Source organism: Erpetoichthys calabaricus, chromosome 8 (genome assembly GCF_900747795.2).
Source record: "Erpetoichthys calabaricus chromosome 8, fErpCal1.3, whole genome shotgun sequence".
In the NCBI taxonomy this organism is placed as follows: Eukaryota; Metazoa; Chordata; class Cladistia; order Polypteriformes; family Polypteridae; genus Erpetoichthys; species Erpetoichthys calabaricus.
Genome location: NC_041401.2, coordinates 79,163,886 through 79,188,545, shown reverse-complemented (window position 1 = coordinate 79,188,545; position 24,660 = coordinate 79,163,886). Strand labels below are relative to the sequence as shown.

The 24,660-nt window shown below is 36.8% G+C and overlaps 1 protein-coding gene across 1 annotated transcript in view; it reads left to right on the top strand.

Moving 5' to 3' along the window:
* Nucleotides 1-482: 482 nt before the first annotated feature.
* The window catches only part of ankfy1 (ankyrin repeat and FYVE domain containing 1), a 41,658-nt gene continuing 17,480 nt past the window's right edge, over nt 483-24,660 (top strand). Inside the window, 16 exon segments of the mRNA XM_051931241.1 lie at nt 483-559; nt 1,402-1,594; nt 1,701-1,819; nt 2,838-2,973; nt 7,189-7,252; nt 7,254-7,289; nt 7,291-7,314; nt 9,882-10,031; nt 12,321-12,341; nt 12,344-12,409; nt 12,411-12,455; nt 12,457-12,491; nt 17,360-17,448; nt 22,229-22,496; nt 22,589-22,657; nt 24,402-24,601. Of these exon segments, the coding sequence (XP_051787201.1) occupies nt 550-559; nt 1,402-1,594; nt 1,701-1,819; nt 2,838-2,973; nt 7,189-7,252; nt 7,254-7,289; nt 7,291-7,314; nt 9,882-10,031; nt 12,321-12,341; nt 12,344-12,409; nt 12,411-12,455; nt 12,457-12,491; nt 17,360-17,448; nt 22,229-22,496; nt 22,589-22,657; nt 24,402-24,601 (1,525 nt within the window). The 5' untranslated portion in view covers nt 483-549.

Sequence of the window (24,660 nt, the reverse complement as noted above, 5' to 3'; positions counted from 1 at the left end):
ATTCGAGGGAACACGGACCCATACTCGGTTAGAACGGGTCACTTTTGCAGCCTCCACGCAAACGCCCATGTTCAAATGTTGTGCAGTCAATATCGAGTACTGCTTTTGTACATGCATATTTTCCTCTTCGTGAATTGCTACTATTCGTGCAACAATAAATTAATTTTCATTCATTTTCCCTGTCTTATTCTCCCAGTGGAGTGCCTGTTGAGTTACCTGTTTTTAAGTATCCATACTCGACTGTTTAGCTTTAAATGCGGGCAAGTATCTTTCTAAATTATACTGCATCAAATACTGCGTGTTCTTGTTTGAAACGTTCGTTCTTGGCAAAACATTGATAAACCAGCTAACTTCATAGAACCAGAATCTAAAAAGGAATATACTGTACTTCAGATCGTCTCCGTGTAGTTCCCGCCTCCCTGCCAATTAGTGATCGCCGTTTCCGACACGTGCCTATAGAATCCGCCCCACCACCACCTTTCCAAAGTTTCATTTCTCGGCACTACAACTGTAGATCTCGCGATAGACTGGGAGCAGCCGGGATACAACATGGCAGAAGGTACTGTGTGGTCGTTTCAGATGGGTTGGTGCGGGAAGCGCTCCGTGTTGGGCGTACGGTTCCTCAAGATTTCAGAGGTCCGTGAGCTCCTCCTTGCTCGTAACAGGCGGAATGCGGAGTTTAATTGCCTCAGTCAGCAGTAAAACCATTGTCAGCCTCTCGGTGCCTAGGGATGTGGGCCTGTTTGTGAGATAAGCGGGCCTGAATGTATTAGAAAAAATGCTTGGGATGCAACCAGTAATGTCTGAGGGGCGTGCCCCCTACAACCAGTAGGTTCGGCACCTTCGGCATCGCCCAGTGACTAATAGTACTTGGTGTAAAGTAAATATGTAATGGAAAGTGAAAGATGACGTAAACTAACGGGTCGCTGTCTTTACCTGTATGGTGTCGAAGCCAGTTTAGGATTACTTTCCGACTTCTTCGTCTGTGCTTAGACGGAGCACTGCCTTCATATTTTGCATTCCGTCTCGTGGGGGTCATACCAACTTTCATTTTTCTTGTATCTTAAAGAGTGAATGTACAAAGTACTTTACTCTTCGTCCTCTCATCCTAAGTTCGATCAAATGGTTCAGCAAGATTCTTCCACCCCGTGACCCTGTGTTCGGATTCAGCGGGTTGGAAAATGGATGGATGGATTCTTCCATCTGTCCGCTAGTACTCGGATACATACTTCTCTGGGTTCTTAAAAACTCGTCAGTCGAGATTCTCCATTCATTTTATTTTGTCTGATTACCTAGCTGTAAAAGTTTTTCTGCATGGGAGAAGCCGCTATATGAACAAAATGTATTGTTTTGTTGTTGTTATTATGCAGTTGTATTATCATTTTATTTGCCTTGAAACAGAAGAGGTGACTAAGTTGCAGAAACACCTAACGCTTTTGCGACAGGAATATGTCAAGATGCAGCAAAAGCTCGCAGACACCGAGAAGAGGTGTGCTATGCTGGAAGCCCAGGCTAACCAAGAAAGTACCAGCGAATCCTTCATCAGCCGGTTGCTGAGCATTGTAGCTGATCTTTACCAGCAAGAACAGTACAGGTTAGAGTCAGTAGTTGTTGGTATGTTAGCCACAAATACTGTGATTGAATATTTTGTATATTGATTTTAGTCAACATGCATTTTAATGGATTCATTCTTTCCTCAGTGACTTGAAAATAAAAATTGGTGACAAGAAGGTGTTTGCACACAAATTTGTCCTGGCAGCACGTAGTGACAACTGGAGTCTGGCCAACCTTTCATCCACCACAGAACTGGACATGTCAGGTTAGCCCAGGCTTTGTTACACTGCCCTTGGTTCTAAAATGTAACGTTCCCAGTGTAAAATTGTACATAAGTCATAGCATGGTGCACAATCGTCCAGTGAGTCATCCTTAATATTGGCAGCAGAGCAGTCCCCAAACTATTTGTCAAGAAGGCTGTTTAATTTCTTACACAGTACTACACTATAGGCATTTACATAATTTGTGTTAGGTTATTGTTTTAATGGTTAGAGGAGTATCATGGAATGCTTGCTTTCATTATAGTCATTTTTCCTTTTTTATGTGATGCAATTGCATGTTTTAATCAAATTCTGAATTTTGTTAGTTGCCTTGTTTTTGACCCAAGTTGGCAATGTCCAAAATGGATAGGATTTTTGGTATACTAGTTTAAAATATTTGATCTGGATTGCTTTTGCATATTGGAATTTTCTCTTGATTGGGACAGCTTAACAAGAAGGTACATATTCTGGTTTGTGTGAGACATATTTCTTAAAGCACATAGTGTATTTTTGACTTAATATGCTTTAATAATAAGTACAAAATGCATCTGAAAGTTCAATTAAATATGTAAACATGGAAAGCCATAGACACTGCTGTTCTCCTGGGAAAGCACACCCCAGTGGATTGTATATCACCATTTAGTCACTTTAAAGTCTCTCTTGAGCTGTTTCTTTGTATCAGTCTTGGTTTTATAAGGTAGGTCCTAATGCATTCTTTCGTGATTGCTGTTTAATGTGTAATGGTTAGCTTTAGAGCATTTACACAATGTTTAAAAAAAAAAATAAATAAATAAATAAAAACTTCCTAATAGTTTCTCAGTTTTTCATTTTTATATTAATCACTGGCATTGTGCTTCTGGTTTGTTGTTGACGTTTTAAAGGCTTGGTCAGCTAATTTGCTGAGACTTTCCTCTTCCTCATGAGTTTCTGGTTCTCATATCAGCATATTTTTGACGGTTGATTCTACTGTCCTCCTTTTCTGGCGCCAATTACTCCTTTTCCTTCCTCCTTGCTGGTTAGCAGATACCAAGCCTGAAGTTGCCATGGCAATGCTGCGATGGGTGTATACAGACAAACTGGAACTGAAAGAGGATGATGTTTTCCTCACGGATCTAATGAAGCTGGCAAATTGTTTCCAGTTACAGTTGCTCCGTGAAAGGTGAATAAAGTCTCCTGTTTTATCCTTATCGCACTTGAGGTTTTTTTTTAATTAAAAAAATGTGACTTCTCTCAGTTATGGAAAAATAACATTTAGCCCTAGGTATATTTACTCTTTTGAAATGTTGTATAGCAAAAATAAAATGTTATGGAAAATGTTAGAAATATCCCGCTGTTTTTGTTCAGCTTTGTAGTTTTGGGGTCTTCTCACTTTATAATTGAATATACTCACATGGGGCACTGTGTGTACCTTATTCAAGATCTCAGGAAGCCAAAGGAGATTGTAGGAACAAATGTAAAGTCACTTCACAGAGAGTGCATTTACTGTGGAAGTATACCTTTATTCCATGCATTTGATTTTTTTTTTTGTGATTTAAGATATTAAGTTTTTCTTATTTTCACTTGAATAATTTTATTTTTCTCCCAAAGTGTTATGAGATTAGCTCATGTTTATAGAGGATAGTAGTAATTGAGCTACTTTTTAAGACTTATGGGCGTTATGTATAATGAATTCACACTAAAACGTGGCGTACAGACAAAACTGAAAATGTGCATATGCACAAAAAAATCATATACATAAAACTATGCATATGCCAAGTTCCATGTTCCCTTTTATAAATCCTAATGAACGTGAACTTTAACGCATATGCATGTACCGAAATCCTCACCCAGACTCCTCCCAGAATTTGTATATTTGAATATGCAAATCAATATAAATAGCCCCTTCATTTCAGTGTGTTGTTTCAAAGACAATGACAAAAAAGCACATGGGGAAGGTGGGGAAAGAATTTCAGTGAATGCAAATTGGAGGCAAGGAAAAAATACTATTTGTTGGCTTAAGCAGTGGTATAAGCAACAAAAGGAAATTGATGGAGTGTGCAGACACTCTAAAGTTCAAGTTAAGAAAGTCGCACAGCGCCCGAAATAAAAAAAAAAAAAAAAAAAAAAAAAAAAAGTGGTCTGATATCAAAGTCAACATGAAGGGAGAATTGCAGCCCACCATCTGTTTGTTCTGTTTTGGGCAATATTACAAAAGCTGACCCTCATGCCGAGGACACGACTCCAGGCAGTAATTGTGCTGTTGTATCCAGCACATCTTCAGGCGCTGGGTGCTCATACACCTCTGCCTCGGAAACCACTGGGAGGCCATCTGGCTGTGTGCTGATGGATGCTGTTCCGAAGTCACAAAATGTAATAGTGGATGCTGTAAGAGATGTGACCAATGAACTAAGGAATATAAACGCTGTACTGTGTGATATTGACAACAAATTAAATGAAGTGGTTAAAAAATAAGTGCTGTATTTGATTACCTTTTGCTAATTACGTTCAAACGAAGTTGTAATGCTGTCTGATTTGGTTGATCATTTGGTGAGTCAGGTTCATTTTACCGCATCTCTTCAGGTACGGGCAAGCCATGATTGTGTGCCACATGATTCAGCATGCTTGCAGAGTGTGACACACTTTCTGTGCACTATGGAGCAGCACAATATTAGAGTGGAATGTATTCTTTTTCCATAAGCAAATTCATTCTCTGAAGGCGCCTTTATGGTGTACCGTCAGTGGAAAAAGCACCTGCAAAACCAGCTCATTCTTTTGGTGATTCATCCCTGGCTGATTTAACCTGTCCAGTGCCATTGTAATAGCAATGTACTTGCAGTTGACTGCTCCCATTACATTTGGCAAACCAGACTTTGTTTCGAATTGCGCTTTGATGTTTGCCAGTTCAACCAAAGTGAAAGAAAATCTTGTATATCTGGATGACAAGTAGATAATACCATCCAATACAGCTGGCATGGCGTGACTCCATGAGGTTTATGAAATATCCGATTGTCAGCAAATTCACATTGAAAAACTCCTGTGGCTAAAACCCAAGGGTAGACAGAACCTGCAAAGGAGCAGGTAGAGCACAATTCCTCATAGTCTGCCTTTGTAAAGCCAGAGCCAATTCAGAACACAGCTCCAAGAAGATAGCTGCTGACAATCAAAATTGACTTAGAAGCCAGTCATCATCTATAAATACATTCTCTGTTCCGATTCTTCCATTTGTGGTGCCTTCTAACAATGTAAAGGAGCCATGGTAGTTGGAATAGTTTGGCCATTCCGTGTACTATGATATTGTTACAGAATGATTGCAATCAAGTGCCTTAAATTAATTTTGGTGTATTTGATAAAGCCCACCTCATGGATTCTAATATGAAAAGAAGGAAAACAACACAAACGGTGGCATTGCTTTGATGCTGGGTGCTGCCTGTTTGTGAAACCGAGCAAAAACGTGCCTAAGCATGGTCTGAGGCTGCCATGAAAATGTACATGGGCTTTATAGCAAGTTTAGTTTTTATACATTTAGAAGTGACCGTGGAAATGGGCATACATAGCATTTAAACATGAGGCCCTTTTGAGTTCTCTTCTCCTCATTGAACTCTGTTGTAAGTGGTATATTTTTCCACCCATCTCAGACAGTTTATTAGTAGACAATTTACTCTCCATATGAGTTTTTTTGGACTTCCTGCTCACTCTTGGGTCTGTCTCAGTGTACTTCACATCTAGTGTTACATTAGAAAGTCAGTTTATATGAATCTACACCACACATCAGTCTATTGACCTTCAAATCACAGTTTCAGGTTCACCATTCAGCGAGTGATGCTTCAGTTGTCCAGGTAGTTACCATACCAGTGTCAACAGTATTCACTGTGGTACTTTGATGCTCTGGTGAGATGGACTTGTAATGCCTTTAACCAGTCACAAAGATGGATTTCCATTTATGTCACATCTATTAAAAAAGTCTGCTAATAACCATTTGCTATCAGCAGCTAAATGTGGATTGATGTTGGGGTTTGAGAAGCAAAATAAGTCTTCCTTGGTCCAGATGAAATAAGCACTATTTTTGCAGAGAAATAGTACTGAGTACCATTGGTTATACTGGCTTTTCACATCTGTTGTTTGTACATGCATTCTGTCATATGCCTGGCCAGATATTTCCACAGACCTGTCTTTTTACACGTGTGAGATATTATGGGGTGCTAGCTGCATTCTGCTGCATTCCATAAACAGGAAGGCAGTTGTATTTCATTTGGTTTGACTAGCCATTGGCACCATCGGACACCTGTGTAAGACAAATAACATACAACATTGTTGCATTTCTTGACAGCCTTGGAGGTTTTGTTCAGTACTGACAAGCTCGTTCTAATTCTATTGTGGAGTACAGTATTACATTTTTCCTTGCTTTGATTTTAGAATCACGACTTAAAGAACAGGTGATAGGCACATGTGTAGATTTTCTTGCACTTTGGACTGTTGCTTCCGGGAACATTTTTTTCATGGGTATCTTGCTTGTTTAATAGATCAGAAAACTGATGTGCTTTCTACATCTGGAGTGCTGTTGGAAGTGTGGTGAAGGAATTATTATGTTTTCACCGGCTGAATGGCTTTGGGTCAATGTCACTTGCAATTTTCTCAATTATAGCATGTCTTTGTTTCATGTATGTAATAAGGTTTATGAATCATTCTTGGAAAGCTGTTGGGTATACAGTTAAATTGCTCTTTGTTTTCAAATAGTAGGTATACACTCTTTTGCGGGCGGCACGGTGGCGCAGTGGGTAGCGCTGCTGCCTCGCAGTTGGGAGACCTGGGGACCTGGGTTCGCTTCCCGGGTCCTCCTGCGTGGAGTTTGCATGTTCTCCCCGTTGTCTGCGTGGGTTTCCTCCGGGCGCTCCGGTTTCCTCCCACAGTCCAAAGACATGCAGGTTAGGTGGATTGGCGATTCTAAATTGGCCCTAGTGTGTGCTTGGTGTGTGGGTGTGTTTGTGTGTGTCCTGCGGTGGGTTGGCACCCCTGCCCGGGATTGGTTCCTGCCTTGTGCACTGTGTTGGCTGGATTGGCCTCCAGCAAACCCCCGTGACCCTGTGTTCAGATTCAGCAGGTTGGAAAATGGATGGATGGACACTCTTTTGCTGGAAAAAAGAATTAAAAGTTCATCTTAATTTCACAGTGATTTGACAACTGTTATAGCAATAGGCAGGCAAGAAAATTACTTCATTACTTCACTTTGGAAAAAGTGAGTGTTGAAGAATCAAACTGTGCTTGGATGTTCAGTAATTTGGGGAAGGCTGGGAGGAGATTTTTTCTCATTACATGTGCCTGCTTAAATTTAATCAATCATGAACATTTTCTACTTTCAATTCTATGTAAAAATAAAATTGATTTTTTTTATATGTAGATGTGAAAAAGGTGTCATGTCGCTTGTGAATGTAAGGAATTGCATTAGATTCTACCAAACTGCGGGAGGAGTTGAGTGCCACCACCCTCATGAATTACTGTGGCAGAGATCATTGCCAGTCACTGGGTAAGAAGCAGAATTGAGCCATTGCCTTTTTTATTATTAGGTTGGAGTCTGCACAACTAATACCTAGTCATAATAAATGTACTTTAAAAATAAAATGAAATACAGGATGGTCCAATGTATTACATGTTTATAGTGTCATTGCCAAGTATATTAGCAACTAATATGGCACATTTGCCATTTAACTTTTAGTATGAGACTGACTGAAGCTGTTTTTTCCTTAACGTTCATCCAACGTATGTAAAAAGTGATCAAACATTTCACATTTATGGAGACAGGCCAGTTCGGAGTCCTTTCCACCTTTAATTATATTCTTCCCATTTGTGGATGATCTGCTTCTGCAACAGGTAGAGGTGATTGCAGTGCTACCAACTGAGAAGGAAACATTTCATATTTTCCTCTTTACATGCTCAGAGTCTCCTACATTCTCCAACGTTATAGGTATAGGGGTACCCATCAGATCCTTCTGAACTTTTGTTCTGCTGTGTTAAATTTCAAATTCCTAGCTCATACAAAAAGCAGTTGATATGGGTGGACCCCTTTGGACAGCGTCTGCGATGGCAACAGCATATCTTCAATTTAGAAGTTCATTTAAGATTTAATAGTAACATGCCAGAATCCACATCTTAACATGATTATTAACCAATTTATTTATTATTATTAATCTTAAAAAAAGGAAAGTTGTCCCAAAAAAAGAGAGAGAGAGTGCTCCTGTAAAAATGAGACCGTTTTACAATTTATTCCTACATGTCAAGCTTAGAGACTAAAAATGGTACAGCAGTTAAAAAGTATGTAATGTATGTTATGTATGTATGTACTTACATGTGTAATGTGTTTGTATAAACCAGGAGAGTTAATAGCATCATGCAAGTTTATATCCTTGAATCTTGGGAGAATGTAACAAGTACTTCAACTAGGCATCAAATTTAAACAATCTGCAGCTAAATATTTAAGCCTAGAACTGACTGAGCTGCCAAAGCACATATTGATGTTCAAAGGGATGTAAAATGAGCAAATACTAGTAGGTCATAATATTATATCAGGCTTATCAGTACATTGTTGGAGTATTAAATTTAATTTTCATTCAATTTCAACTCCACAGTTTTATGTTTGCATCCAGAGAAAAGTGCCATAGATACTTGATTATTAACCAAAATACAATTTAGTGCATCAACCAGAGAAGTGAAATGTGAAAATTTAAAAATGAATTCAGTTCTGGAAAACATTACTTCTTAAATAATGAGTTGCCTAACATAGTACTTAGTTTATATTGAAGTAAAAATAGCTGCATTACTTAAGGCTAAAAAAAACAAAAAAAAAAACGATATGCATTAGTCGGAGAAGAGGAACAAAGTTGTGTACTAACTTAAGCATCTTGTGAGTAGGTTTAATTGACATAGTTCCGTGGGGAATGTTACAAAATTAATTCCCAATGCATCTACAGGCAGACTGTTAAGGACATGAAAGGCACTTGTATACTATTAAAAAATATGGAAATTATATATGGAACAAGCCAGTACACCATACTGGTGTGTATCTGCTCACTTTAAACCATTATCTTCAGTAAAAAAGACAGAGTCAGGCTTCCTAACTAAGAATTTCATTCGGCCACCATTTCGGGAGCACTCATTGAAAGATGCTGCTAGTTTCTTATCTGCTATATTCTTTCAAAATGTTGTGGAGATTATTGCAGGTATCCACCTGATCTGATTTGAGATCTCTTAACAATAATATATAGAGCATGTGCTTCTTTGCCAATCCTGTTGCCTCTGGCTAGGTTTTATATAAACTTGTTGATTGTTGGATGTACTTGGTTATTAGGAAAAGCTGGGCGCATAATGAATGACAACTTTTCTATAATATCTGGTGTAACTGAGAAACAACTTATGGTGAGATAATTAAGTTTCAGATGTGATTCTACTTAGACATACAGTACTTCTTTTAATCATTACTTTCTATTTGGGGATTTCAGGGCCTTTTCATACGTTCAAAGAGATTAACATTAAAAAATATATATATCTCTGGTGTGCTGATAAGCCAAAGCCCAATTTTTTGTTTTTTTTTGGATAATGTCATTTTCAGATTATCCGCGAGTATATACAGTAAATCTACTTTTTGGTTCAAAAGAAAGTCTTTGGCAATCTGTTTTGCTGAAACAGAATCCCAACTGAATACTTCCATTTGATTATTTTCAGTCCCTAGACAGATCTGGAAACCAGTGTTCATTCAGTCTTTATTTATGATGAGGGTTTTCGTTTTATTTGCTTATTATTTAATAAGTTTGTTAATGAACATATTGCTGCTGGGAATTTGCAAAGCTTAAGGATTGTTATTTGTGTGTTGAGTAAAGATATCCTTCTTTAGGCACTTAATGTTAAATTTTAAAAATGGGGAGGGGAAATTGCATAATTGTATCTTGTTGGTAAGAATGCATGCAGTTATATAATATATGTGATTAATTATAAGTGAGTGCAAACTTCCCCTGAATTTCATATTCCCTCACCCCTGGATATATGTTGTATTTGTTTCCTAATTTCTTTTTTGAAATACCTTCATTTTTTTCTGTTCAGGATGATCTGCGAAAAGATGATTTTAGTACCATGAGTGCTCAACTTTTGTATAAGATGATCAAGTCCAAAACGGACTTTCCCTTACATAAAGCTATCAAAGTTGAGAGAGAAGATGTGGTCTTCCTGTATCTTATTGAAATGGACTCTCAGGTATAGTGTGTGTAAAATTCCTCTGGATGCACATGTTCTTTTTTTGATTAGACAGGTTTTGTGAAATGCAATAATTGTAAAATATAGGTGCACATGATGCTATATAATATCTGTAGACTTGAGAATGTAAGTTTTTAAAATTAGGGGCTCAAGATCAGGTAAGTAATACATGCAAGTGTTTATTCTCCTGCAAGTTTTCATTATCACTTAGTTGTAATTTTGCCTGCCTCTATTTCTCGTATTTCTTGAGATATTCAGTTTGCGGAATAGCTTGAACACGTCTCTCTATTATAAAAAGAAATCCTGTCCCCTGTCCTGATAGTCTACGATATGTGATAATCTTGAAAGACATTTTAAAGACCCGCGAGACCAAGGAGACTTTCCACGGTGCGTCTCGCGGGGACCGTAAACATGAGACGCACGGGCGTGGGCCAGAAATAAAAGACAGGTATTGCTTTTACAATGTGACACGAGACCAGGCAGTGAGCCATCATTTAAAACAAATCAACAGACCTCTAAGCTAGCAGTTGTTGGATTGCTTTTGGCAGGCAAGCATCATGTGTTCCCAGCTCTTAAAACAACGACATGTGACAGGCAGAAGAGGCAGCTAGAAACCAGCAAAAAGACAGCAAATGATCCAAAGGCATATCCTTAGCGTACGTTCAGCTGCAACACCCTTCACAACACGAGCAGTATTATACGTCCTGGGAAGAAAGAGATGGAACCTTGCCCGGGGCAGGAAATAAAGAAAACCAGTATTGTTTTTAAAGTAAAAGTGAAAATAATGCATATGTAACAATTCCCAAGGAAATAACAATCTCTTTAAATTGTAGTTTTGCCTGCCTAAGGTTAAGTCATCCCAGATGAATGGGGACGTGGGAATGAGGGGTCCTTTCATTGGATCAGTGCTATTTCAGATGTGGAATGGCAAAATGGGGGAGGCAGCTTGATGAATGAGGTCTCCAGGACTTGAAACAAATCCAAATCATATTATGTGATATCATCTAATGTGAAATTCTACTCCTTACTTCTAGAATTTTTATTTTTATACTGTATTGAGGATTTATTCTGTTCTATGTATTGTACTGTACGGCTTAGAATGAAGACATGAGTAAAATGACAAAGTACAACTTCATAAAGACATTTACAAACGTTGGCTCTAAACACATGCAGAGCAGGTTAGAGATTATGAAACCAGTGAAATTAGAAAGGCTAAAAAAAAAAAAAAAAAAAAAACGGCGCTTATACACATGTGGAGAAAGTTAAAGGATATGAAAGTAGGAAAATTAGAAAATATAAAAAAAGAAAGTAAAGATCGCAGTAGCGCAAACAAACAAACTGCCTCATTTAACTATGCACCAGTCTAACTTTGGTTTTACACAATAATTACTACACTATTGCACCTTAACACTTAATTTTACTTTTATTCACATAATTTTTACTTATTTATTATGTTTCTACTATACTGTTATCCTTCAGTCTGACGACTTTTTGTTAATCTAACTGATATTCTTATACCTTTGCACAGTTTTTGATAAGTGGGGGATCAGGATGCATTTCACTGCGTGTTGTCCTGTATAACTATGGCATGTGACAAATAAAGAATCTTGAGAATTTCAAAAACGGAGTTTACCACACATGCATTTATTGGTTACTTTGTTAGTGTATATGTATTTATCTGTCTGCTTATTTAAAAAGCTAAAATTACCCCAGGAGTCAAAAATGTTCTGTCTAGCCCTTGTACAAAAACCTAGACAAAAGCTTGGGGGTATCACCTTGGTAACCCCATGTACTTTTGGAACTGGGAGATGGAAAATAGCACGACTTTACAGACAGGAGTCCAATGCAGAACTCTACTACTTTGTTACTTTGTAAAAAAAAAAATAAAATTATTAAAAGCTGATGTAGATCGTTTTGTCTATGCTGAAATTCCAAACAGAGAAACCTGTCCTGACCTCATTAAAAAGATTCAGCATATTGGGACTCGCAAGATTACAAATATTGTTTTTACAGAAGTTCTGAAATTAAAAGTGAAACTAATGAAATAGCAACAATTACAAAGAAAAAAAAATCTTAAAAGTTTGTATTCGGAAAACCAAACACGGGAGTTAGCGAGCGAAGCCCCGAAGTTGTTTTAAATATCACTACTTACTGTGATTTATAAGGACTTTATGTTGTAGTTGGAGGGTTAGATTTTTTCAACTTAATCCACCCTGGAAAAGGACTTGTGGTAATACAATATATATATATATATATATTTTTTTTTTTTTTTTTTTTAACACTCCCCAGCTTCCCAGCAAACTAAATGAAATTTGGACAGAAATAGTGATCTAGCCCTTGACCTAGCACTATCTCGCAAAATTGAGAGTATTGCAACAAACATTAGTCAATAATAAGGCAGATGTGGATATGATTGACCATAATGGGCTGGAGCTTGCTTCACAAGAGCTGTTCACAGAGGTAAGAACAATGTCTTGCTTTTCTTGTAAAAAAACAACTAAAAAAAACAGAATATTAAAAAAGTTAACTATATAGCTTATCCTTTAGTATATTCATGGTCACAGTGATCCTTTGGTCATTGAGTCCATATTTAGCTTAAAAAAAAAAAAAGGAGTTGTACAATGCTAGTTTTAAATATGTTTACACCTTGTATTTCTCTAGCTGAGGCCTAACACAATCTGTGCTGTGATAATGCCCAGTCATCTTATGTGTGACCATAGGCATTTTTGACTGGGTGATCAGAGTATAGAGCAGTCATCTGAACATAGTAGAAGTGGGATTTCAAATTTGGGGCTCTCCTATTTTTTTTTTTTTAAGTAGACTTGCCTGAATATTAACATTATAGATACGTTTCCTTTCATTACACAAGGCATCTTTAAATTCATATTCTATTCAAATACTGTATTCAAGCTATGGTCTGTGGTTATTTGGCCATCAAAAGTTATTCCAGGTTGTAAAAAGTAAATTTGTGTCTGAGGCTTGTATTTTTGATTCATATGTTTAGTGCATCTTACAATTCTCTCTGCAATATTATGTTGAGAATACCTTCACCATGTTTTTAGCTGTTAATATTTTGTTTTTTAATGAGCAAAAAAAGAACATTTTATTATTGTATCAAAAATTACTTCTTGTCGATATAAAAAAATAGAGAACCTAATAAAAGGAAAATCTGTTATTATTTACATTTTTATGTTTAATGTGGTTACAAATATTTTTAAGGTTATTAAACTATTCACCTTTTTCTTTTGTAAGCCAAGATATAAACCTGAACTTACTCCAGAGGGCAAACATACTTAGCTGTGGACAGTTTAAAGTTGTATTTTACACTAGAAGTTGTGTAGCAAATAGATGCAGATATAGTGGGGGAAATACTTCTATTATTTATTATTATTATTACTGTTTTCAACTATTTGCTCACTATTCTAAAATTGAGCAATCTGATTTAGAACTCACATTACAATATCGGAACTCTAAGGATAGAAAATATATATGTTACAGTACTCCGTTTCACTAAATTGGCATAGCTGGATGAGTTGAACCAAGCACAAATGAAGAAAGTCTGGTTAATATTGGATCAGAGGTCTTTTAAAGCCTGACACATGAATTTGCTCTTGCAGCTTCTTCAGGGTTGAAAGGTTAGTTTGTGATGAAACATTAATTTCAGTAGAACTATATATCTAGGGACCTACTTTAAGAAGAATGTTTGTGTCTTATGCTTTTCTAATTATTCTTCACAAATAAAGTACTTTGTCCAAAAGTCAAAGCTGTATTGCTCTACTTTCTGTAAAGGTGATATAGTTGGTTAAAACCGCTATCTAGCCAGTTAATTTATTATTTCGGTATGAAATGACATATCCTACTCAGCTGTCAGATAGACACGAATTATGCTTATGACATATAAACTAAACTATAAATTATGTGTAAATTGTGTTGTTTGAGTTAAAGGAAATTGTTTAGAAAGCTGAGATGGGTTTCAACCTGTCACAGTCCTTTATAGAATCGGATTAAGCTTCTTTTGACAACAACTGAAAGAATGGGTGGTGATAATTAACAAGTCACTTAGGCTTAGTGAAAGTTCATTGCTGGAAGTATTGCACACAGGAAGGTGTTGGGCTTTGTATTTGTTTTAGATTAAAATGAATATTTATCAGGGAAGTTTTTTTTTCCCTCCTGACAGTGTTACAGTTCATAGCTCGTTTCTTTTTTAATTTTTTTTTTCCTGAAACAGAAATTTGGATATTTTTCAAGTTAGTTATTCACAAATGTGGCACATATTGATTTCTAAAATGAAGTGGTTTTTATACATTTTTAAAAATACCTTGTATGTTCTTGCAGTTTACAATGGGGCTTTAGTGTACACAGGTCCATAGGTGATGGAGGAAACCTTAAAAGTGCATAAAATATGTCCACTTAGAAGTGGTTGGAAGGTTTTGATTTAAGAAAACATGTCTTCCACATATGTGAGGCATCCTTGTGATAAACAGAATAAGACTATCAATAATTACTTTATGACAGATTTCTGGTCCTTTTTTCTCAAGATAAGATTGATTCTTTTTTGCTTATCTGCTGCTTGCAGCACTCGTTGTGGATGTAGTTATGACAACCCAATGCCAAGCCTATCTAGGTGCATGCTGACTCGGAGAATAGTGAAGAGTTTATGGCAAGTTTCATTGTACTTCGTACACATAACAATACATCTGAACAGAACAGATTACACTGCATGTTGTTATTAATAAAAGCCTTAGATTTTTGAAAAGAGCCAAGCCATCTTTTCTATGGTGTGCCTTGCTCATGCACGACCCCCCAAAAAAGGAAAAAAAAAAAAAAAAAAAAAAAAAAACACTCAGAAAATGGAAATGGATAGGAAAGGCCTTTCCTGAAAAGACGTTGGTCTGGATGGAAACATATGTTTGCTCTAATACCTACATGTTCCTTTCAGCATTGATGGTACCTTTCCATAGGCACTAATGCACCCCCATACTATCAGAGATGCAGGCTTTTGAAACTAAGTGCTGATAACAAGCCAGAAGGTCCCTCTCCTCTTTAAGCACGGCATCCATGTATTCCAGAAAGAATTAAAAATTTCGATTCTTCTTACCACAAAACAGTTTTCTTCATTGCATAGTCCATTTTAAATGAGCTCTGACCCAGAGAAGACGGTGGCGTTTCTGGATCATGTTCACATATGGGTTCTTTTTTGCATGATGGAGCTTTAACCTGCATTTGTGGATGGCACGGTGAACTGTGTTTACATACAGTGATTTCTGGAAGTGTTCCTGAGTCCATGCATTGACAGAATCATGAATCCTGCCTGTTTTTAATGCAGTGCCGCCTGAAGATCATGGGCATACAATATTGAGTTTTGGCCTTGTCCCTTGCACACAGAGATTTCTCCAGATTTTCTGAATATTTTGATCATGTTATGTACTGTAGATGATGAGATATTCAAAGTCTTTGCAATTTTACATTGAGTAACATTATTCTGAAATTGTTCTACAATTTATAGATAGTTTTTTGCAGATTGGTGAGCCTCTGCCCATCTTTACTTTTGAGAGAGACTGCCTCTCTAAGGTGCTCTTTTATACCCAATCATGTTACTGACCTGTTGCCAGTTAACTTAATAGTTGTAAAATATTCCTCCAGCTGTTTCTTTTTAGTTTAGTTGCTTCTTACTTTCCCAGCCTTTTGTTGCCCCATCCCAACTTGTTTGAAACATGTTGTTGCCATCAAATTCAAAATGAGCTAATATTTTTCATTAAACAGTAAAATGTCTCACTTTCAACATTTCATATGTTTTCTGTGTTCTGTTGTGAATAAAATATGGGTTTATTAGATTTGCAAATCATTGCATTCTGTTTTTATTTACATTTACACAGCATCCCAACTTTTTTGGATCTGGGGTTATTACCCCCTCCCTTTTCATCTTATGCAAATGCTGAAATTGGTACTACAGTTCCCTTAAAATAGTACGCTGATCCATACGATTTCATCAGTTTAAATGTTAGAAAGTTTAAGAGCATCACAAATACGGCATGTCAGCAAGGGGTAGCAATTGCTGCATTTTTTTTCTCTTCTTTTCCTTAACTACTGTAAGTTCATGGACATCCCACAGATAGAATTTCTTTTTGAGTCAAACTCATTTGAATAGTGGAGGAAGGGTGATCACCTTGGTGATATGTGGAAAAATAATTGCAAAGCGCTATAGATTACTTCAGTGAACCAGGTTTGTTACATATGCAACAATAAATATGAAGTAAAGTGATTACACTACATTATCAGGATAGCCTTGCATTTTTGAATAATCCAACACTGTTTTCCACCTCCATATCCTCAATAAGTTTGCAATGCCAATCAACAATCAGCATTAACCAATTTTTGAAATTTTAAAAATAAAGAGGAAAAAAAGAAAATATCTCAATTTAGCCTGTGGAGCCAAGCCACAATTGAACAGAATGAAGTATTTTTTTTCCTGCCTCTGTAGTTGTTACAGATACTGTTTTTCATATATGAAAAACAGGACAGTTCTTTTGAGATGGTAAAATTAATTAGTAACTTTTTTTCTGTTGATGGACATTATTCCAATCCACTGTATACTGAGGCAGTACTACTTTTAGACTTTGATACTAAATTCAACAAGGGGTGGCAAACCTTCCTCAGGGATTTTGGTCCATATTTGACATGACAGCATCAACAGTTGCTGCAGATATGTTGGCTATATATTCATGATGCAAATCTTCTGTTCCACCACATCCTAAAGGTGCTGTATTGGATTAAGATCTAGTGTCTGTAGAGGCCATTTGAGTCTAGTGAACTCATTGTCTTTTTCAAGAAACCAGTTTGGGATGATTTGAGCTTTGTGACGTGGCCATTTATGCTGTGAGGGTGGTACACTGCAGTCATAAATGGATGGACATGGTCAGCAACAATACTCTGGGAAGCTGTGGCATTTAAACAGTTCTCAGTTGACACTAAGGGGTCCAAAGTGTGCAAAGAAAATATTCCCCACACCATTACACCACCATCACCAGCCTGAACCATTGATGCAAGGCCGGATAGATCCATGCTTTCATGTTGCTGGTGCCAAAATTTTGATCCTACCATCTGCATGTCACAGCAGAAATCGAGACTCATCAGACCAGGCAATGTGAGCCCCTATGAATTGTAGCCTCAGTTGCCTGTTCTTAGGTGACAGGAGTGGCACCCGGTGTGGTCTCCTGCTGCTGTAGCACATCTTCTTCAAGATTCGATGTGTTGTGTGTCCAGAGATGCTGTTTTGCTACCTTGGTTGTAACAAGAAGTTATGTGAGTTACTGTTGCCTTTCTATCAGCTTGAAGCAGTTTCGCCATTCTTCTCTGATCCGTGGCATCAACAAGGCATTTTTGCCCAGAGAACTGGCGTTCAATCGCTTAGATTTATGTAATTAATTGCGATTTAATCACATTTAACATTAAAACGTAATTATAAAATGAATACATTAATTTTGTTATTCAATATGTATTGACTTCAAAATTAATGTATTGAAAAAAAAAAAAAAAGAAAAAAAAAAAAAAAAAAAAAAAAAAAAAATGAATGGCGTACTTTAAACTTAAACAATGACCTTAAGCCTGAACTTTTAACAAAATACTACTTGAGCAAGTACAACCCAAATTTGAATGCCTTTCTAAAAGGCAAGTTGAAAAGAAGGCAACAAGAAAATGAGGCCAATGTATTAATTCTCAAATTTGCATAGCGTATGGGACACAGATGTGTCAAAGTAAAGAAAGCGATCAGAACAACTGAGTTTATATGCACTGCTGAAGACTGATTTAATTGAAATAATACAAATCTCTTAATAGGGCATACATTAAAACTTGTGTTAAAACTCAGCAAATACCAACCTCAATTGTTCATCGCCATCAACAACTCAATTATACTCTACACAACTGTTTTCCAACTGGTGCGCAGTGGAAATAACAGTGTAGTGCCCTTGGGTCCAGACCTGAGAGAGACATGGTCCAAGGAGGACAGGACTACCTTGAGAAGCCGACATAAAAGCAGACCCTCGATAGCTGTTTTGCAGACGCAGCACTTAGAGAGTACTTTAACAGCCAGGAGACGTGTTGGGGATCCATATGCCTGGCGTGTTCACCAGCGACCCTCACAGAGTCAAGGGCAAGTGTGCTTATGAGTTACCTTTGACCATGGATCAGTGGAGTGAGTCAGAGAGAGGACCGCCTGCATGAGTGGGCAAAGGGACAAAACAGCTGGAAAATGCATTCAAAGTGCGCTGTCTGTGAACGGCAATCTCCGCTCCAAGCTGCTTTTTTTTTTTTTTTTTTTTTTAAATTTATTTATTTTTTTTATTTATTTTTTGGCTGAATAGACGTGCACACCTCAAGAAAAAAAAAAAAGAAATGCCGCATGAATATTCTCAGTGTCAAATTAATTTGTACAATGATTGTGAAGAATTGGCTTTGACTTGAAACTGAACTTATCCTTTAAGCTTCTGTGCATAGAAAAAATACTGGGAAAACTCAATTTGCCTTTTTAATTTAATTATAGTTGAAAGTTCTTCAGGGTAACTTGAGAGGTAGAATTTCGTTAGCATGTCTAGTTGTTTGCCAGAGTCAAGTCCTGTGGCTCTTTATGTCATGACTGAAAGGATAAAGCTGTGGCAAAAATGGGTTTCTCTTTAGAGTTGGCAAGCATTTTATTTATGACTGGATTGGGAGCTCTGCAGTTGTTGAAAATCTAGGAGAAGAGCTATTTCTTTTTTGTTTCTCTGTCTCTCTCCCTCTCTCTAAATGAGAGGGAGATTTAAAGTAGCAAAGGAAGTTGTTAATTATTCCCTTGAATGCTGTCTGCTAGAGAGAGTTCAGATTGTGGCCTTCTGTGGGTAAAGCCTGTACAGACTGACAAAATTCTTTCTTGCAATCATTCTAGTTATTCATTAGTGAATACCCAAGTAGTAACTAGAATAATTAATTGGGGAAAGAAAGGTCTGGTCTTTTATAGCCTGATCTGCGGAAATGGTTTTGGGTTAATGAAATTCTGTCATAAAGATGGGTGTAATAGTAGCTCACATAAACAGATTGGTTTAACAATCAAAAGGATGTTTTAGATTGTGTTTATATAACATAATGAATTATAGTTTAGACTGTTTAATCTGTTAAAAAATTAATTGAGCACACACTAAAGTGCAGAAAGAACACTGGCACTATTGTGAGTAAGGCTGTCAAGTTAGCCAAAATTGTAGATTTGAATATTCATTTTAAAAAATAAGTGTACAGTAGAAATCATTAAAATTTTGTTTAAAATTCTGGATGACATTTTGCACTGTAGGTTCATATTTATGCCTTTTTTTTTTTGGCTTGTGGTGTGTTGTTAAAAGCATGAAATTCTCATACCCTGTGCACTATTACTTAAAAGATACAGGTGAAAACTGGCCTGGTGCTTTCAAACAAATGGGACACTTGAACACATGCTTTCACAAAAAAATGTGTGACTATAATGTCATGTAATTAAAAGGGAAAGCAGAGCTGGGTACACTTTACACTACCTCTTTCTACCTGTAATGCACATAAGAAACTAAGATAAATTACTTGTTAAACACAGTCATTCATTTTTCTTTTTCCTGACTATGCTGCTATTTGATGCCATAAGATGTAATGTTCCCTTATAATTTCTTTCTCATAATAATTTATCAGACTAGTCAAAGCAACTTATCAAAATTTTGTAAAATGAAAATTAGTGTTTATCAGTAAATAGTAAATAGAATAGCTAGCACACATTTTAAAATTAAAACACAAGAAGAATGTTTCAGTTAGTTTCATGGCTAGGTGAAAGCTAGAGGAGAAAAAAAAAAAGCTAGTTGTCAATCGGTTGTATGGAACTTTTCATAGTACTATTAACACTAGAACCCAGTTGGTCAGTGAATAACATATATATGGCACTACACTAAACAGATTCTCTTTATTCTGTTTTGAAGCAAAATATAAAACAGGTGACTTGAGCAAGTTTTTATGTTGGTCCAACACCCTAATGTTTTAACCAAAGTGTCAAATCCACAGTCAGAATGCACATAAAAAATTTAAAATGGGAATTTTAAAGCCATTATAATAAAAGGAAAATACTGTATGAAAAACGACAGTATTTTTTTATCTTTCATTATTATTTTTATTTATTTACTAGATGGCTTTGCCCCCTGCTTGCTTTGCTTGCCACATCCTGGCCTGCGTTATGTGCCAGCCACTTCTGCCGTTCGCATATGTGGATTTCACTTTCACCAAACAACAAATCTTTTAATTCTCATTGGGAAGAAACACTACTTTTCCCTGATGGCAACACGAATCAGACAATCTACAAATCTCTGACTTAAAGTTTAAATCCAAACAATATATTCAATCTCTTTTTGCTGTTCCATTATTTCACCGAGCAATAATTTCCATTTGTTTGTGCTAATGTGATCTTTACTATCATTTTTTTGAGACTTTCGAATTTTAGTACTTTCATTATCTCAGACCTGCTCTGCGTGTGTATTGCGCCAACGTATTTGAATTCTTTATGACGTTCTACTTTGTCATCTACTCTTTCTCTTTTATTTCCGGCCCCGGGCATGGTTAAATCTCTTGGCACAAAGTCTCGTCTCATGGGACTCTGAAAAAGTCGCGTCTCGTCCCAAGATTTTTTTTATTATAATAGAGCGATTTTTTCTGACGGCTTTATCCAATGCAACTTACAACATTTGAGAGGTACAATTGGTTACATTTCTTTTGTATTTCCAGTTGGACCACAGGCACATGAAGTGACTTGCTCACGGGGACACGGTGTCAGTAGGGGGATTTGAAGCTGCAGCGTCAAGGTTTTAGGTCCAAAGGCTTAACCATCATATACCATAGTGCCTGCCACAGTCTTGCAACCTTTTATCATGAAAGTGTTTGCTTTACAAGATGAGTGCTTAACAATTTTGTCATAAAACAGCAGTTAAGTTGAAGATCTCAGGTTAAAAAGTGACTTTCAGGGTGCTGGAGAATTATTTAAAATCTGTTATTACTACAGCTCTAATAGCTCATTAATGCATACACCTTAGATAATCTTACGTATACTGTATTTTGTGCACCAAACAAGTGGGACCAAACTGTAAAGTTCTATGCTTGTTGGTGTTGGACAGTTTTGACTGTAATGAACTGGTGTACCTGAATTTATCAAGCTTGCACATTGATTTCATGTAAATAATATTTAAGTGTTTATTAATTAGGTGGTGGCCAGAGATTCAGTGTATATTTTTCTGAATAGGTCTCCTTTAGTGTTGCTCTGCTGTCTCTCCCTGAATGTACCAAACTTTAATTCCTATTTTTCTCTTTTCTCATTTCTCTTTGTTTCCCCCATAACCAATTGCAATACAGAAAATGTCTCTGTGACAGAAAAGGTAGTTATAGACCTTAGAACACAGATTCATTAAAACCTTTAAACAACACAGAAATATGTTTCTTATATAAATTTGTAATAATAGCAGAAATTTTTTCAGTTGATCATTTCTAAAATCATCAAAAAATGATACAATCTACAATCTCCAATCTAAATCGTAGTATTCTAAAATTTCAAAGAATTTTCATGTAATGAATTTAATGTGCATGGCTACCACTGTCGGTTGCTGCAGTTGGCACAAGAAATGCCAACTGCAGCAACCAAAAGTTTTAACAAGGTACAAGAAGTACCCTGTTTAAGATGCATGTAATAATTAAGGAATAAACAGGCTACTTTAGCTATGATGGGTTTTGGAAAATGCCTGTAAATCATAGATCAATATTTAGAAGGGTTTTACAGTGTTTTAGGTGTTATAGTTCTTTTGGGAAACACCATTGAATAGCAGTAGATTTTGGACTTGCTGATTCATCCTGGGAGACACATTTTAGCACTTTTCCAAATAGAGAATATCCTTTTAGTTTCTTAAAGTATTCACTTCAGCCAAGGTGGCGAGTTAGCTTTCAGGACTTCATATAAAATGAAATTCAGATTTGCCGTGGCAATAACAATAGGACAATTCGACTTTCTCCTTAACAGTAACATATGAGCCAAGTAAAGCTGCCGCTTTGTGTGATGTGTTGTTAATTTCAGCCTAACTCATTTATTTTGTTTAAAGTTTTATTTATTGTTTTTAATGTAATTCATAGTCACAACGGACATTTTAAGTTTGCTTGTGGCTGACAATTATGAGCATCTGTCAACTTCCTTTTATTAAAAAAAATACACCAATCTAATGCTTTCCATTTCTTTCCAGGTGATGAGTTTGCATCTACCTTCTTAATTCGCAACTCTTCCAAGGTGAATGCAGCAACAGCTACATCCTTAGAGACTCCTTTGCACCTTGCTTCCTCCTTCACCCCCAAGAAACATTCTCCTCGGGTTATGACAGGGATGGCCAGCATAACAGAAGCATTGCTAGATGCTGGTTCCAACCCAAACATGCAGGACAGCAATGGCAGGCAAGAATATACATTACTGAAATGTTCTTTAGCTACCTAAGGTACTCAAGGGGTTAGAAGTGTCTTTCATTGTTTCTTTCTCTTCTTTGCAGAACTCCTGTTCACACTGCAGTGCTTTCTGGAAATGATGCTGTGTTTAGCCAGCTATTGCTATGCAAGGAGTAAGTAGACCTTAATAAAGCGGGATAAGGAGCTTGTAGCAAAGAAGGAATATTGTATACTTCCCCAACCTCAAAAAAAGTAGTCTTTATATAGTTATGCTGATGTGTAAAGATTAGTGTTTTTGACCTTGAACACACTTCACATGTTCTGTTGAACTGTGATCATATCAGAAAATGTAATTGCATCTCTCTATTATAAATAAAAATCCTGGAAAGCAAAAGCAAGGCGACGATACATGATCTTCTTGGAAGTTCTCGGAAGACATTTTAAAAGACCCGCGAGACAAAAGAGACTTGCCATGAAGCGTCTCACGGGGACCGTATACATGAGACTTGGTGCCAAGAGATTGTCCCAGGGCTGTCTCACGGGGTCATGGAACATGAGATTCTTGCAAGACACGCCCTACTTACAAAAGATATCATATAAGAGCACACCCATCAAAAAACACTCAGTCGTGTAAAAGCACATAGTACACACAGATCATGTGCTCTCAGCACATATAAAGCGTATAAGGACAATACGGAGAATAGAGACCCAAAGGCGTTAGAAGAAAGCAGTGGAATTCGAAAGGCTCAAACAAACGATGGTGCGATACACATGCAGACAAAGGTACAGAGTATGAAAGCAGTAAAATTCGAAAGTATTGTAGCATCCCAGCCAGGTTGAGGGCTTTTTGGTTTTAAGTAACTGTTCGGGTCCGATTGAGGGAGGGCGGAGTACAGCATGGAAGACTGATAGCGAGTTATTGATTGATGTGGTAAGGGGGGGCGTTGGAGAGGGTGCTAGAAAGTTGTGTTTGGGGTTAGGAAATTGGCGATTGTTCAAGTAAAACTTTTGTTGCACTTTATCATGTCAGTCGCTATAGTATCAAAGAAAAGATCGCATTACCGCAAACAAAAGGTGATTAATCATCAGAACCAGGTGTAATTGAAAAAATAGCAGGACAAATCGAGGTCAGAAATAAAAGGCAAAGAGTAGATATCAAAGTTTTTTCGCATTTGCATCATTCAATGCACAAAACATGGATTTACACAATAATGGACCATATGCTGTGAGAATCTGTGGTCCCGGAACAGTTAAAGCAACGACAAGTTAAATTTCAAAGAATACACAATTCGGTCAGGTGTATATTCATGATCACGGAGAAGCGATGCAAATTTTAACAGGCAAAAAAAAAAGGTAATGTATACATTCCGTGAATAACATTACACACCAAAGGAGATCGTGATATGCCATTCGTATTAAAATGTTTACAGTTTACTGTGAGAATAGCTTTTGCTATGACAATCAATAAATCACAGGGACAAACATTAGGAAAAAGTTGGATTATTTATTAGAGAAATAGAAACAATATTCACTCACGGGCAGTTATAAGTTGCGTTGTCACAATGTGTCTCCAAAAATATTGTTTTTAATGAAGCTTTAAATTAAAAGTGCAAATAAAAAGGTAAAATCCACTGTTTGTTGTATTTTCATTTTGGAGGATCTCCAAGACTAAAAGTAGTACTGAAAACTGATTAGCTCTTAAAGTAAAAGCAGAGGTTAACACTACATAAAATGTAAATTTTTGTTAAAGCAGACTGTGATGTTTCTTTAGAACTCCTAAGTAACAAATACAAATGTTAGGGAACTTGCTAGAAGAATCCAAGGAATATGCAAATGTCTAAAATTTCTAAAAATTATATTAATTATCTAAGTTGGCTCCGGGTCATTAAACTTTGTTTACCAATTGCTGTCCTGCAGGCTGAATCTGGAACTGAAAGACCATGAAGGAAACACAGCACTGTGGCTTGCTTTGCAGTTCATCACAGTCTCTACAGATCAATCTGTAAATCCCTTTGATGATATTCCAGTTATGAATGGTACCTCTTTTGATGAGAATAGTTTTGCAGCTAGATTAATTAAACGAGGCAGTAACCCTGATGCTCCGGACACCATGACAGGTAAGAGTGACAAGGAAATTCTTGCATTCTCTTTTTTTTTTTTTTCCTTAAGTTTATTT